Source organism: Plectropomus leopardus, chromosome 7, assembly GCF_026936395.1.
Source record: "Plectropomus leopardus strain MGB_pleo_1.0 chromosome 7, ASM2693639v1, whole genome shotgun sequence".
Classification (NCBI taxonomy): domain Eukaryota; kingdom Metazoa; phylum Chordata; class Actinopteri; order Perciformes; family Serranidae; genus Plectropomus; species Plectropomus leopardus.
The window spans coordinates 22,738,649-22,752,114 of record NC_142182.1 but is presented as its reverse complement, the minus strand read 5'-3'; the positions used below and the strand labels follow the sequence as shown (position 1 = coordinate 22,752,114).

Genomic DNA, 13,466 nt, shown 5'->3' with positions numbered 1-13,466 from the left:
CGCCTATGAAATCTTTGTTATTTCAAATCGACCCCCTCCGACATGCATAATTTATCTATCCCCTCTCTTATATGAATTAAAACACACAGTTGAATGGTGAATCACCCTGATTCCTTTTCAACCCGTCCATTGCTTTAACTTAACAAACTGACTTTACCATAGAAAACCCACAATTACTCGGAGTCAAAAGCTAAATGAAAGACCTCCATTGACTTTAAATGGAAACCTGTCGTCTTGCCATCAGATCTTTTCCTCTCTTTTCTGTCCTTTTCATGAGAAACAGTACGTCAAGTACATTCGCCTCCTGCTCCTTGTCAAGTCTCTGTAAGGTAATTAGTGGAATTTCCTCCTCTGGCGCTTCATTATCAATGTGCCTTATTTACATATGATTTCAAACACCAGCCGAGAACTGATCTTTCTCTTTTTTTTTCTCCTTTCTGCAGTTTCATACGATTCGTGCAAGTGCAAACGGGAGACATAGCAGGGGGCCTTTGGGAGAAGAAGAGGTTGCACTCTTGCTTTCCATTGCTTTTCTCTCTTTTCTCTCCCATCTCTGACTTCTACTGTGCACTCTCTCTCTGAACCTTGCAGCTGCCACAGCCTCTTTCGCTCTCTCTCTCTCTCTCTTTCTGTATCTGTCTCTCTCTCCCTCTTTGCACAGCGGGTGGCTTGAGAGCTGAAGACCTCCTCTGCAGGTGCAGCCTCTTCCTGCTCTCTCTCTGCCTTTCTTTTACCATTTCCTCTGAAGATCACATTCATAGCAGCACTTATACATGCTCAAGTACAAAAGTTTCTCTGATGCCTGTTTAAAATCACTTTTGCTTTTCTTTGTCTCTGTCTATGCCTCCGTGTGTGTGTGTGTGTGTGTGTGTGTGAGCACGCATGTGTGTGCATGTGCGGCATTCAGTTGCACACTCAAGAGACCAGTGAATATGCAAACAGACATACACACACCATAGACACAACTATCAGCCATAAATGAACCATTTACATCTAATAATTTATGCTGTAGGGTTCCTCCCATCACTTTATTGCCCGCAACACTCTCTTATTATATATCCTAATTATTGATATTTTCCTGATCATTTTGAGTTCCTCTGCATGTCTGTGTTTGAGCGAGCAGCAATGGACTGTGTCCCCTTCATCACACAAATGCCTCACAATATAGCACCATCTATTGGGCCTGTATATGTGGTGCAGTCTGCTTTCTGTGGACGCCTAATAAGGTGTGTCACTACTGATTTATCCGTACACTGATCACTTTTGTAATTCACTGTATACAAAATGACTACTTGTACAAAATAGGAGTTTTATTACATAATACTCATAAATACTAATACTCATAAACCTTTTTGTGTAAAACTGAAACATAAAAGAGCAAAACGAGTTCAATGGAGAAGTAGATGTCGGTTGATAAAATAAAACTTCATGTAATCTCCTGAGAAGTTGAACAATAGAGCTCAAGTAGTAATCCATTATTTCTCTGTGCTCTGATTCACTCTCTTGACCTTGTATTATCAGTGTATCTTTTTATGCATTTCTTTTATAAGTTAGACTAAATACATATTCTTTTAGTTGTTTAAGGTAATTTGAGGTTGTTTAAATGCAATAAAGACAATCATATTTACTAAAAGCACAATCATTATTATTTTAAATGGATACTTTATCTCATAACAACCAAAAAACAACAAAACAACACAAAACAAAAAAAAAAGTTCCACAGATGTATATTCTGAACCAGACTAGAAAATATAAATTTGCTCAAAGATTTTGGGTCAGATGCCTGAGTTAAGTTTTCAAGCTGCCTATACCTAAAGGACGTTGTCTTTGGCTGGTAATATTGCGTCCAACCCCTTTCACACATTCTCTAAAGAATATTACCTTTTGCTATCACAGAGGAAATTTAGAGACTCACAGGCTTGACCAAAAAATAACTTTTGTCCCCTCAGTCTGTCAACTTACTAAATCACAGTGTGGCTTCTAATTAGCTTCAGTGTGCCTGGGTAGAAAACTTAATGCCACAGGGAATGATCAACATGCTGCACTGCATCCACTTTTTGTAATGTCTCATTTGATTTCAAGCATTTGTTGTATGTTTTTGGTGGTTGGTTATATTCGGTATTTTTTATTTGTATGTACCTATATGAAACAGTGGATGCAGAAAAAAAAATCAGATTTCTTTTCTGAAAGTAAAGTAAAATCAAATCCAATCAAATAAATCTGTGGATTTCTTATGGGCTTTGTAAAGTTGTACACAAACCAGAAAATACTGGCTTAGAGTGAGAGTAGTTGGGTAATACAGTAACAGAATATTGGTTTATATTGTATCAGCTCTGCTTAGTTTTACCTGTTGATTGTGGTTTCTTTAGCCTCCACTTTTACAATACAGAAATTAGTATGACACCCACTTTCTGTTCACAAGTTGTCATATTACAGACAGACATTGCACTACAATATGTTTCTGAGGACACTAGGCAATTAAAAGGCAATACAGTAACAGAATCTTAGTTTATATTTGATCAGTACAGCCTAGTTTTAGCAATTTGGTGTGAGTTTAACAGAGAGAGAGGAATTGGTATCTATCAGTCTGCTTCTATCCTTTGGTGATGGGCATGCAAAAATATGTAGGTACAATCTGTAGTTCGATTCATCTTCATCTACCATGGTTCACACTTTTTGTCCTTTCTTTAATGCATGACTCACTCTGGTACCAAATAGCTGGCTCATGTGCCGAAACTCAAATAATCCAGTTGTTCTAAAGTGACTCGGACACTCTTTGCCTTCCAGCTTCAGTTTGCGTGGACTTCCGACCCCTCTGCTGCATACATAAACAAGGTTGAACGTTTGACTGATAAGAGAGAGCTCTGCAGGAAGCTTGTGGGCCTAGCGTCTGTTTCTTTGTAGTGTCTGGAAGGACCCCTCTCACCTCTCACCCCATGACCCCTGTCAGAGATGATGCAATGTCACTGCCACGCAGGCCACTCCCCCGCCTCGTCTCTCTGACCAATGACAGCTCACAGCGACAGCCTCTATCCACATGGTGAGAGAGGTGAATGTGCGATTAAGCTGCTCATAACTGTTCAGTTACTTCAAAGAGAGTATAAGGGTGGAGAGGAGCAATGTGGGCTGGTTTAACAAATGTATGTTTGGCATGTGTGAAAATGATAAGACATCAGTGATTGTGCTGCTGCCTTAAAGATAAAGATGTGCAAAATGTTGCTGGTTTCTATCAAAGGGATGACTTTGAAAAAATCTACCTCTAAAGTATTTCACCACTGAGGTAGCCTCCCAGCACAGGCTTAATAAGTATTTGTTTGAATCTGACGTCAATAAGAGGAAAATTGAAAGGCCCTCTTCTTTCACTCATACATTTATTTTAACCCTTTCCAACCCTGGTAGACCAGTTAACCATTCATAGTTCTTGTTGCTACGCCTGCAGTTGCCAGTAGTAATGGTGGCAGATGATGCCTCTAAATTTTTGTAAACACTGCTTTCATGATTTCAGATGGCGGTATACAAAAGCACACTTCTCATTTCAAGTTGGCCACCATTGATTTTACAGGCAGAAATGACAACTGTTGCAGGCAGTTCTTATCAGCTGTAAATATCCTGCTGAGCAAAAGTTAGCACTGTGAGTTGGTTGAAAATGTCACTGCCAGCTGACTTTCTAAGGGTATGGTAAATGGACTTATATTGGTATAGTGCCTTTTGAGGCTTCCTGCCTCTCAGAGCGGTTTACTAGGGCTGCCCCTTGAAAGTCGGAGATGTCAGCATGCTGTACAGTGTACTTCTTGGGACATTTTGGAAACCAGATTTTGCTGCGGAGTGAGTGCTCTCGACTTTCATGCTACTCTTTGGTACAAGGAGTATCGGTTATGCAGGCAGCGCCACAGAGGAGGAGAGAGGACAGACTTTCTGCCTAGGAGTGGTGAATTTACAGCTCACAGCAACCTAATACGACACAGTCTCTGGCTTTTGTTTAATATCTAGCAACAGCAAAAGATGTTGTTCATGTCCAAAAAGTCATTAGTGCAGTTAGCATGTTGACTATATTTTACTATAAATGTTAAAAGTTTGTATGGTAAACAAAACGAACTGGAGAATATTCATATTGAATAGCCAGATCCGATTCAACTGGCATAATTCTGAGTCGGGTGCAATCCTAGCTTTTACACTATATGCCACATGCATTCATGCACTGGTGGCTGAGGCTACCATAAAAGGTGCCACCTGCTCATCAGTTAAACATTCACCCATACTCACATAGCAATGTCACTGCCATCTAAGGTTATTTGGGGTTCAACGGCTTGCCCGAGGATACTACCACTATCACTACCACTCAGGCCAAAACCCAGCATCCCAGTTTCTGCATGACAGAAAAATACTACACAGTGGATATGCTAGCTATTTTTTGATGTAACCTGCATCCCTACAAATTAATATTGTTTGCTGATGATGTGCTCCTCTGCCTTCAAAGTAACTCTGGATTAAGTCAGCACTGTTGGTATTAAGCTTGTAGATGCCAGGCATATTATGTTTTTTTAATTATCTGAGTTAATAGATAATAAGTTGATAAACAAATTGTTTAATCCAGCTCCTGACCTTCTGGTCTTATGTTTCTGTTTTTGAAAGGCTACAATCCCAAAGTACTTTCTATCTTCCTATGTCTGTGCTTTTAAAAACAGATCATGTTTTATATAGTGGGGTCTCTGATTAACACATATGTTTATGGGTTGTTTGGAGCAGATTGGCTCTCATAACAAGCTGGGCTAGTATGGGATTTGAAAAAGCCCTGACCCATGTATCATTACTTATTACAGTTGCCATGCATGGAGTGAACAAACAGGGTCAACAGATTGGCTGGGTTTTTGCAATTTGGGACAAGAACGATATGGGACACATTTCCAATCGTAGAACAAAGTGCACCCCAAAACATAGAGGTTAATCCTCAACATACACATGGTAGATGTGGTTTTACACATCCTACAGATTACTGCTGTCCACCAAAATCATTTTGTAAATGAATCTAAAGTGCTAAATATCAAAGGTTTGCTTTTGAGCCCGACAACTTACTAAAAACAAACTGATTCTCCTGAATTCACTTTAAGATGAAAAAACTGAGCTTGTAAGATGCATTTTTGATGAGAAAAGTTACTGCTAAAATGCTTTTGAGCAGTGCAGTTAGTTCTTACTTGTTCCAGTGCTGCTACTCAGTGGCTAATTGAAAGAGTTTGTGGGTGCTGCAGAGAGAAAATGTGCTAAGGTGACTATTGTATGATATCTAAAATACATCGAGTTGATTTTTAGTTGTACCTTTTTGTGCAGCGTTGCTCAACCGGGCTGTTGTTTATACTGCTGCTCTCTACCAGTGTGAGAAAGTGGGACATTTTTGTCCAGAGAAAGGGTTCAACAGTCCGACCACATTTTGGCTGGATAGAGTGGATTCTCCCCATCTCTGCTGCGATCAATCTGCGGACAGAAAACATTTTCTCAGATGAGCCTGGCAGACGCTGTTATTGCACAAACAACCATTATCAGAGTAGAAACACAACTCCCTTTCCATTTAGCACTCTTATCTTGTTCTTTTTTTAAATGAAAAAAAAAAGGCCTTGTTGCATTCGTGACCTTTTGACTACTTGAGTGCTCGTTCTTGAGGCATCTTAGCGGTGACATAAAGTTTTCTGGGTATTCCCCACAGAGGGTATCAGGCAGAGCAAGGTTGATTGATGTGTATCACGGCCCTGGCTGCTCAGCCTCGGCTGGCTGTGTTGTGTCCTACTGTCCCGTGGAGAGAATAATGATGCTGGCCTGTTATCACGAGGATGATGAATGAAACCGGGGGCATGACTAAACAACATTGCTCAACATGAAACACGACTTAAATAATTGAAAAAACACCTGCATCAGCACAATTGAGATGGTCAACATACATATATATATATATATATATATATACATATATATATACACACACACATGTGACCTCTAGCTACTGCTGACTGTTGTCTTAGAAAACAATTTGTTAAAGTTTCAGACTACTCTAAATAAACCTGAATTATTCAGTTAAACCCAGAACGGACCTAAAAATGATAGCCATCGATTTTTTTTCCTATAATATCAATGGCATGGCCAGTCTTGACAAAAAATGTAGCTGTGGTAACTGTTTGGCTTGGCTACAGTAGAAACACGGGGATACAACATCGTCAATCTCTGTAGACTAGGACCCGCTCACTATGTAGATATAAACGGTTCATTCTAAGGTGATGAAAACAGTTATTCTTATTTTCAGGTGGTTATACTCTAAAGACAACATACCTATTAGACTCCATTCCTGTCAATATTTCCCCCTAAATCCTACACACTGGACCTTTAAATGCTAGCAAGACTTGTCTCAGATTTAATTCTTTGACAATGAATTCTGAAAAAAAGTTAACATTTGTATTACCTTTTTTCCTTGAATGACAAAATTACTACCCTGGGAAATTAGGGAGAGCAATCCAGGACATTCCAGATAAAAGCACATACATGCTCTTGGCACACCGACTCTGATCAACTTAACAAAAGATTCAGTGAAAATCTGAAAGCGGTTCTGGCACAGACCTGTAGATGGAGGGTTGCCGGAGCAGCTCATCATCCAGCACCGTCCCTCTGACAAACTCATAGCAGATGCCATTTTGGAAGCTACAGTAGATCTGTGGACCACACCCGTGGGCGTGGAAGACCTGGAACATCTCCACCTCCCGGTCCCTGTTCACGTAGAGCTCCGTCTTTCTGCCGTATAGTCGCACAAGAACACAGCCGGGCTCCTGGAGAGACACCACGTAGCAGCCAATCAGCTGGTTGGTGATGCCCTCTGTGAAGGTCTGGAAGGAGGGAAAGTCAAAAGGAAACAAAAGTCATCAAACAAAAGTCAACACTGCTTTCTTAAAGGATTGTAAACTGGTGCTTATGTATCACTTTACAGATAATAATCATAACACTGACAGCACAACCACTTGTAAATACAGGGAATTTTCTCTTTAATAGTATCTATAATACAATAAAATTACAGCACGTATTATCAAAGGCAGTCCTTTGTGTAAGTGAAAATATGTGCAAAGTTTAATGTGTCACTCTTCTGAACCTCAGTCTGAGTTACTGTTTATCCATGACAATCTTGGACAAATCCCACTAAACATGGTTGCACTCAGAGCTTTAGAGGGTAAATAAAAGCAATATGTTTGGTTTCAGGACTCTTTTGGTACCGTATCAATTTACAGGCTGCTAATTTGCCGCTGTTATGGCTCATTGACCTTAAATTTCATACTGACATTCCATTAAAGAAACACTGTTGTGCAAAAAACAAACAATAGAAACAGAGAGATCATTTACCAGCTATTGCTCATTTGTGTACTTGAAAAGAAACTTGAGAAAATAGTTGTATACTTTGTTTCACAACATATTTAATCCAAAATTTCTCAAATATGTAAGGATCCTCACAGATATTAATATGGCACCACAACGTGCAGGACACAAACGATCAGCAGTGGTGGAAGAAGTTTTAAGGTCCTTACAATAGTGAACACAGCAAAACTGCAGTATATAAAATACAGAATACTTATTAATACTTAAGTTCAAGTTCCACATTTTAAAAAAAAATACTTAGGTATATGAACATAAGTATTAGTATTAAAAGTACCCATGTAAGCACAATTCTATTTAAATATAATATTGTCAAAGTGGCACCAAATATGAGCAACCTTTTGTAGTTTTTATTCTATAAAGTGATAGATCACCCCCAAACCAAAAATATAGGTTTGTCGTCTTATCTGTAGTACTATTTACCAATTTATATTTATTTTAATGTGAGTTGTAGATTGTTGGAGATATTGGCCATACAGATTACTGCCTTCTCTCCAGTATAACGGAACTAGATGGCACTCAGCTTGTGGTGCTCAAAGCGCCAAAAAAAGCAATATTTCTTTCCAAAAATAACAATCTTCTGCTACCTCACCTAGCACCACTGAGCTAGCTGATGCTAAAGCTCTGCTGAGGAGGACGCATTATTGTTTACATCTTGTGCCGTCACAAGCTCCAGCGTCTCGTCCGTAAGTAGATGCACACTTCCTTCTGTGCAGCGATGCAGTGAGCAGGTGTAGTTCAGCAGACATAAAGTAACTCTTGCATAAAACTACTCAAAACAAGGTCTTGAATAACCAGATTATGATTTGTAGAACAAGACATTGCTGTTTTTTAAATTATCTCTTTTTTTTTTGGCGGTGCCGGCGCCTTGAGCTGCACAGGCCGAGTACCATATAGTTACATTAAATTGGAGAGAAGGCAGACCTCTGGCCGATATCTCCAATGCTCAGCAACTTGCACCAAAACAATCTTGACTGATAAATAGCACTATAAGTAAGCAGGAAAATATGTAGTTTGAATTTTGGCTTGAACTGTCCCTTTAATACTGGGGGCAGGGTTGTAAAAGAAATGTAACAGGGTAAAAAGTACCATTTCCATTTGAAATTAAAAAGTATTAGTTTAAAGTATCATTGCATTAAATAAGTAAAATATACTGTATATACTAGGTCAATTCCACCACTCAGCATAACATATTTATGTCACAAATATACTGTATCTACGGGTTATTCTGATTTTAAAGTGCTTGAAAATGTACAGAATGAAGAACGTGAAAGCAATGTTTCAGTTTATGATGTTATTTTAGTCATAATGCAAGATATCATGTAGGGCTGGATTAATAACTGGGCAAAGTGGGTAACCACCAAAAGTCTAAGGTTCCCTGTGTGTCAGTTATTTTTCAGAAATTTGATTCATTTTATATTTGAAAAAGAAAACACACATTTTGTAGAATATTAAACAAGAGGGTACCTGAATTTTCACCTATGTTGCGCTGATGTCTTGTTAAGGGACTATGTGGTAGGTAGAAAAAAAAAGAACCAACAGTAGGTAGATGGCGGATCTAGATGTGCAGCTGCAGTGAGCTGCAGCCTGAACTTGTTGACGTTAAAGATCACACTTGCAGCACAGCGTGTGCTGCTCTGTATGTGTACACAACAATCCCACAGTGACCACTGTTTGCCTGCATAGGGCCCCATCCGACATTTGTTGTCATTCAGTGGTTTCTCAAAGTCTCTCATTCTCAGCCACAGTCTCCACGGCATTTTCTGAGCCTCAGACGGGCCCTGCACAGAACACTTTTTCATCTGGATGGAAAATGAACAAACATGCCCACCTTGACATCTGATCAAGTATTTATGTAGTGAAGAGAGGGCCACTTGGATACTTTCTACTGGTTTTGATATTGTTATCATTTTTTTTTGTCTATGATTTGCACATAGTATCGTTACCTGTTGTGTTTAATATAATTTATTTATTGCTATTTGAAATCAAAAGCTCACTATTTATTTAGAGCACGTGCTGAAGTCAATTGGTATACAGGTTTATCCAGTCCTTATACCATGATGTATTGGAAGCTCCATAGTCTTTAAAAATACCACAATACACATTTTAGGTCATACCGCCCAGCACTACTAGCAAGAGTAACAATGATGATGGTGGGGTTGGTGCTGCACACTTAGATTGCCATATACCAAATACCAGGGGGAAGTTTCAGGAAGGTTTGAAGGTATGACATAGTGCATACAGCCCAAGGCCTACTTGACGCTCAAACTTTTCATATGTGTTTCCCCCAAATATTGAAATTAAATGTATGCCCTTGGCTACAAAATTTAACAAAAGATAGTAGTTTAAAAGGGAGACTTTCACATACAACACGGTTAAAAGTACAGGTATAAAAGCAGGAACTATCTGTCTATAGTCTGTACTCTCCAAACAGCTGAACACAATACATCATTGTTGATCCTGTTGGGATCTAAGGGCTGGAGGGAAGCATCTACTCCTTTGTGTACATTACTGGACCTGCTGTAGATTGAGAGGTCACCAACCCAATGGGCTTTCACCTGACAAACATAAACCCTATTTCTGTGAAAGATTGGACCTTGTGTTTGCACATGGGACCAGAATGGAATTGTCCTGTTCTAAACACTATACGCATTTGTTCTTAGGATTAAATAAATAAAAAAAGTCTACTTTTGTTGTGCAGGTACCTTTGCTTTTCTACAGGTTTTATATATATGTCTTTCTATATAGTCTCATAAATACAGAAGATGAGACATTTTAATTTTGTGTTACATTTTATCACAGCGTGTGCTTTTAATTAATCGATTCCGTGAAGTGCTTTATTTTGAAAATGAAAACATGTATTGTCAGCTGGGTGACAAGCACGTAATCTGTTTTTATTTTAATTTTAAGGCACAGTAATGTCCTTAATCAGCAAGGATGTGCAAGTTTCAATAAACATTACTGAAGACAGAGAAAGTAGTGTATTTGTTGGTTAACTGTTTTTAGCTGCAGGTTTGGTGATCCAGTGAGTATTTACAGCAGCAGGATCAATATGTTCTCACTCTGAACTCGTGACATGGTGCCGCTCTGACAGTGACCTTTCGCATCAACCCACACACATTGCATGTGGACGCACCCGCTGCCATCCAGCTGTCCACCAGCGTATGACAGAAACACCACCGGTTCATAAGCACTAAGCCACAGCCAAGCCTGGTCAGTTCAGACCCACATAGTCCTGAAAAAAAAGGTCTACTCAGCCTGAACTTAAAACAACTGGAGTGTTACTATATGAGCACTTTCAGGTGTGGGTTAACTAAAGCTGGGCAGACACTCTTTATTAATCGTGTATGTTTTGTTAACTCACATTACATATTGAATCTGCTGCATTGCCAGAACCTGCAACATCCACACTGATCAGATCAACTGACCGGCCACGACATGGAGCTCACACTGAACATAAGCACAGAACACGGTCGGTTTTCTCCACTGACAATAGCATTAAAAATAATTCAAACAAGACAACTGCATCCTTAACAATGTTTGTGAAAACATGGATGCTTCACAGACAGAGAAGATCTACACAATCAGCACAGTTTCACACAGTGGTCCTCAGTGTTCTTGAGTTCTGGCCAAAAACATGTTGTATGAGAACATCGTGACATTGACCTTTAACTTTTGACCACCAGATTCTAATCAATTCATTTGTGAGTCCAAAATAGATGTTTGTGCTACATTTGAGGAAACTACCTCAAGGCCATCGTCAGATATCACTTTTACATGTATGAGACAAATGCAAGGTCACCACCAGAATATACTCAGGTTATAATGAGTCCACTGAAATGATGGTGCCAAATTTGAAGAAATTCTCTCAAGGTGTTCTTGAGATTTATTGCGTTCGCAAGATTGAGACTGACAAGGTCACAGTGGCCTTCACTTTTGACCTCTGACCACCAAAATCAAATCAACTCACTGTCAACTCACTAAGTCCAAGTGATTTTTTTTTGTGAAATTTTAATAAATTCGGAAGGACAGGTCTCAACTGACGGACGGATGGACTGACAACCAGATAACACATTGCCTCCGGCCTCAGTGTTTGCCAGCACAGAGGCATAAAAATACGGAGCCGTGAATGGCTGGAAAATGCATATGGTCTGTCTGCTCTGCATCACCATGTATTATTTTCTACAGCTAACAAATGGAATTTTATTTCCCTAAGCCTTACCTCTGCGACTTCATGTATATAGCTCATAATTCAAAACAAGGTGTGTGCATTTTTGTAGGATATGATACGAACTATTGTTTGAGAATACGCCTCATAAACATGAGACACAAACACTGACTTGCCTTCATCTGGATTTCCTGTGCCTTCCAACAGGGACGGAGTCTGCTAAGGAGCTCTAGGATTCCTCTTCGAGGTTCGTGCTCATCAATACGGAGGTCCACATGGAGAAGCTGATTACCAGTACCAGTACCAATACACCCACTTTCCATTTTCAGCAAAGTAGATGGAAAGATAGAAAGAAGGTGAAAGAGATTTTACCTTCAAAAAGTCTGAGGTCCAGAACTTGTTTAAAAACTCAGCTCAAAGTCTTACTCTGTTCAATCATCAAAACATCCTCCTGTCATGGACCACAAGGATCAAAATTCCAGAAAGCCAAATGTGGGTTTAGTCTCAAAACACCACAGGTCAAACTTGAGGTAGACAGAATTCTTAATGATGGTGATATAATCCACAACCGGTTTATTGCTTTGTTAGAACAATTCGAGAGCCATCTGCGGTATTTGCAGGTCATTTAAACTGTCCACTCGTGTGTCCAGTGACTCAGCAGTCCAGTCTGCTTATCAGGGGCCAATGTTCCTATGGGCATCTTGATCCTCAGAGTTTACATATTAACCACTGGTGGTTGGAGCTCTCAGAAGGCACGTGTAGTGTTAAAGCATAATTCAGTCAGAAAAGGTCATTGGCTATGTTTACACATTCATTTTCAACTATTTTTCAGAATATGAGAATATTCCAAATTTGACACAGTGCATATAAACAGCATATTCTGTTCAGATAATCCAAATTAGACCTTTGTGCAAATCTCACATTTTGGAATTAGGACATGGGAGATATGCTGATATTATTCTGGTTTTAGGAGCATTCTGTGGACATATATACAGCCCATTTAGCATTTACATCTCAGTTGGGGTTTTAACCACAGTTTGCAACACAAAGCCTCTTTTCTGTTCATGGTCAGCTCTGTTTGTAATGGATATGTTACACACAAACCAATTCATCAACAGTTTGCAAGACAAGAATTGTGAATATATGCATGCCCAAAAGAAAAGCCTGCATTGCTGGTCAGAAGAAACACACCTGCTTTTAAACACCATGAAAGACTTGGATATCAAAGGGTTTTTGAACATGCACAAATATCGCAACGCCAACCTCTTCAAGGGGGATAAAGGAATTAAAGAGGGAGGCTGTGTTCACCAGTCTGCGATGCCAGGGGTCAGCACACCTAGTATCACGAACCTGCCTGCCACCCGGCACACACTGCACCCAACCATTATGGCTGTCCCTGCAGGTGGTGGTCCTACAGTGTGGCGGTACCAAGTTGTTTATTCAGGATGAGCCACACTGGGCCCCATGGCCTAAGGCCCGGCCACCAGACGTTCACCAGCGAGCACCAACTTTGCCTTGGTAGACCCTACCAGGAGCTGTTTTCCCCAGACAACACGTCTCCCAGGATCAGAGGGACATGCAAACCTCTTCACCACGTTAAGGATGGGCTGTGTTCACATGGTCAAACAAGTCTGCCACCGCTAGAAAATCTGAATTTGATGCAAAGAAGAAAAATGGCACAAGCAGTTCTTGCTGTTACACTATTTGAAATTTTGACATTAGAAACGACACAATTTAAGGTATATAGAAGGTATATAATGCAAGGAATATAAATGGAATATTAATTTTTATCAGGCATGTAAACAGATTATTAGGAATACTGTCTTGGAAAAAGGGCAAAAAATGGAATATTTTGTGGATGTAAATTTGGTAATTGAAAGAAACATGTTTTGAAGCT

General features: G+C 39.6%; 1 protein-coding gene across 3 annotated transcripts in view; it reads right to left on the bottom strand.

Annotated features, from left to right (window-relative positions):
• The window catches only part of LOC121950465 (ethanolamine kinase 1), a 56,767-nt gene that overhangs the window by 26,065 nt on the left and 17,236 nt on the right, over positions 1-13,466 (bottom strand). For 2 of the 3 annotated variants that reach the window (XM_088080222.1, XM_088080221.1), the window contains exons 2-3: positions 6,601-6,863; positions 5,314-5,469 (exon numbers count right to left, since the gene is read on the bottom strand). In XM_088080222.1, coding sequence (XP_087936348.1) covers positions 5,314-5,469; positions 6,601-6,863 — 419 coding nt within the window. Of the gene's footprint in view, positions 1-5,313; positions 5,470-6,600; positions 6,864-11,745; positions 12,230-13,466 lie in introns of those variants that run through there. The other variant, XM_042496473.2, reaches the window with a different exon arrangement.